Source organism: Nematolebias whitei, chromosome 1 (genome assembly GCF_014905685.2).
Source record: "Nematolebias whitei isolate Nwh7 chromosome 1, NemWhi1, whole genome shotgun sequence".
Classification (NCBI taxonomy): domain Eukaryota; kingdom Metazoa; phylum Chordata; class Actinopteri; order Cyprinodontiformes; family Rivulidae; genus Nematolebias; species Nematolebias whitei.
Window position 1 is genome coordinate 71,046,599 of NC_056498.1, and position 3,350 is coordinate 71,049,948.

The 3,350-nt window shown below is 42.4% G+C and overlaps 1 protein-coding gene across 1 annotated transcript in view; it reads left to right on the top strand.

Moving 5' to 3' along the window:
• The window catches only part of tspan14 (tetraspanin 14), a 16,444-nt gene that overhangs the window by 3,493 nt on the left and 9,601 nt on the right, over positions 1-3,350 (top strand). Inside the window, exon 2 of the mRNA XM_037687317.1 lies at positions 77-157. Coding sequence (XP_037543245.1) covers positions 77-157 — 81 coding nt within the window. The remainder of the gene's footprint in view (positions 1-76; positions 158-3,350) is intronic.

Consider the following 3,350-nt stretch of genomic DNA (forward strand, 5'->3'; position numbering starts at 1 on the left):
ATATATATATATATGAACTGAGTATTGTGGTCAGAACCAGTTTCACCGACTCTTTGGCTTTCTTTATGTGTTGCAGATGTACTACTATCGCTATGCGAATGCTGAGGTCAGCTGCTGCTACAAGTATCTGATGTTCAGTTACAACATCATATTCTGGGTGAGTCCAAACCATCAGACCAGAACCCTCACCAACCTACACCATCAGTGACTTAAAGGATCTCTGACCCAAACATCACTGACCCAAAACCTCACTCTGAGTCTAACTTGCTCCTGTTTTTTGATTATTATTTTTATGTTGGTGTAGCTTACAGTATATTTAAAATGTTTATCCATCCATTTTCTACCGCTTATTGCCTATCGGGTCACAGAAGCAACATGTTCAGGAGAGAAATTCAGACATTCCTCTCCCCGGTGACATTTTCCAGCTCGTTCTGGGGGGACTCCAAGGCGTTCCCAGGTCCAAGATACATCACCCCTCCAGTGGCTTCTGGATCTTCCCTGGGGCCTCCTACCAGTGGGACGTACCTGAAAAACCTCTACAGGGAGGTGTCCAGGAGGCATCCTAATCAGATGCCCAAACCACCTCAAATGACTCCTTTCGATGAGGAGGAGCAGCGGCTCTACTCCGAGCTCCCTCCGGATGACGGAGTTCCTCACACTATTTCTAATGCTAAGCAGGCCACCCTACGAAGGAAGCCCATTTCAGCCGCTTGTATCTGGGGTCTTGTTCTGTCAGTCATTATCTAAACCTCATGGCCACCGGTGAGGAGTAGAACATAGACATACTAGTAAATCAAGATCTTTGCCTTTCAACTCAGCTCTCTCTTCACCACGACTGACTGAAGCAACACCTCATTACTGAGGATGAGGCCCCAATCCTTCGATCCATCTCCCACTCTATCCAAATCCTGTCATCACTCACAAACAAGACGCCCAGATACTTGAACACCTCAACCTGAGGCAAAGTATCCCCCAACCTGGAGGGGGCATTCCACCCATTTCCGGTCGAGAACCATGGCCTTGGACTTAGAGGAGCTGACTGTAGGCCTGTCACGATAACACATTTTGCTGGGCCATTAATTGTCTCAGAAATTATTGCGATAAACGATAATATTGTTTGGAGACCGTTTTAAACTAATGTAATGATAATGACATAATAATGCAAATACATCCTCTCAAAGATCAATAAACTTTAATTTCAAAAGAACACTTAACACTGGAACTGGAAAATTAAACAACCAAAAATAAAATGGACTGTCAACATTAACAAAAACTGCACTTGAATAAAAACTAAATACAACCAACAAAACAAAATGGAAATAACAACTACATTCAACCAAAACAGTATGGATTATGAAGTGTGTAAACTAAATTGCCCTTCAAAAAAATAATAATCATTAGTAACATTAGTAGCAAGTTGGTTGTATTGCTGCTCTTAGTTGCTACTGTTTTATGACAAATGCGACATACCAGCTCACAAAAGTTCAGCGGTTCGCCTCGGTCATTGGTTTGAATCTGCAGTGCCCCCACACTGCTGCTGTCGTTGTGTTCAACTTTGAAACCAATTCCATTTAGTTTTTTTCCCCAATATCAAATAGCGTTTCTTCAGCTTGCTAACTCCTAACAGGGCTCTAATGCTGCAGAGGTACAAGACAATACACCTTGACTGGCCACCTGACGTGACAGTTCACTCCCCTTTATGCTAAGTAAATGAGCAAGGGAGGGGTCAGTGAAGAGCACTGGAGTTGAGCCTTTTGTCATCCAGTGTCTTCAGTAGAAAGAGAGAGACACGAAGAAACAATAAGGCTGATAAATGAAAGTTATCGACCTCATTTTAATTTCTCATGCGATTACGGTAATTGATTTCTTGTTTATCACAACAGGCCTAGTTGACTCATTCCAGCTGCTTCACAGCCTGCTGCAAGCCATCCCAGTGCACACTAAAGGTCTTGGCCTGAAGACACTAGCCACATCATAATAATAATAATAATAATGTCATCACAATGTCAGCACTGTATGTTTCCATACAATGGCGAAATTAGTCTCTGCATTTAACCCATCCACCACCAGGTGGTGCAGTGGGCAGCTATTGAAAGCGCCCGGGAGGCATTTTGGGGATGAGGTGTGCTGCCCAAAGACACCACGTGATGTGCAGTGACTGGGGATCGAACCTGGGACTTTTGGGTCCCAAGCCGGCTGCCCTGCCTCTACACCACCTCGGCCCCCATCTGCATAAAGCAGAGATGAGACCTTGAGGTTCCCAAACCAGACACCCTCCTCTCCACTATGGCGCCTCGAGATCCTGCCCATGAACACCACAAACAGGATAAGAGACCAGGGACAGCCCTGGCAGAGTCCCACCTGCACTGAGAACGAGCTCAACTTTGTGCCAAGGATGCAGACTGGATAGCTCTTAACAACGCAGGCATCCCCATATTCCCACAGCACCCCAACAAAATGCCTCGAAGAACTAGGGGTGTAACAATACATCGATTTAAATCGATATATCGATTAAATGATTAACGATTCAATTATATTGTGGCAAAATGAAAACATTGATTCATATCATCATCTTTAAAATGTGCTTTTATTTTGAAATTCCCAAGGCACGTCTGTGTCACCATTTCCAGCGCGGCTGCGCTCTGCGGCCGCCTCGGCAACATGGCAGACGAGTCAGAAAACACAGGAAATGAAATTCACTCTCCTGCTGGATTTAAATCAACACTGTGGAAATATTTTGGATTCTGACAGAAGAACGGCTCAACAGATAAAACTCATGTCGTATGCAACAAGAGTCAGTGTGAGTTAAAATACTCGGGGAAACAACAAATATGGCCTTTCACTTGAAGAAGAAACACGGCATTGATAGCTGTTATGTAAGCTCAATATCTTTTTGTTTCTTTATAAATGAAACGTAATCAGGCACTTTTAAGTTAACTGGTTTAAAAAATGCACTTAAACATGAGAAATGTGAGACTATACTGAACAGGTCATTCATTTTTCATTAATTAAGAAAAAATGTTTTTTTATTTTTTTATTTAAATGCCTGGTGCCTGTAATAACAGAAATAAAATGGTTAAATCATATTTGAATTGTTTTTGTAAATTTATTTATATGTAAATGAGATGGGCATTTGATATCGCAATATATCGACCGCATACTTGTGAATCGAATAGAATCGAAATCGTATCGTGACAGACTTTGTGATATCGAGAAAAATCATATTGTCGTACAAACAAATCATTATAATATCGTATCGTGGTAAAGCTGCTGATTTGCACCCCTACGAGGAACAGTCTTCACCAGGTCCACAAAACACATGTAGACCAGAGAAGCAAACTCCCATGAAC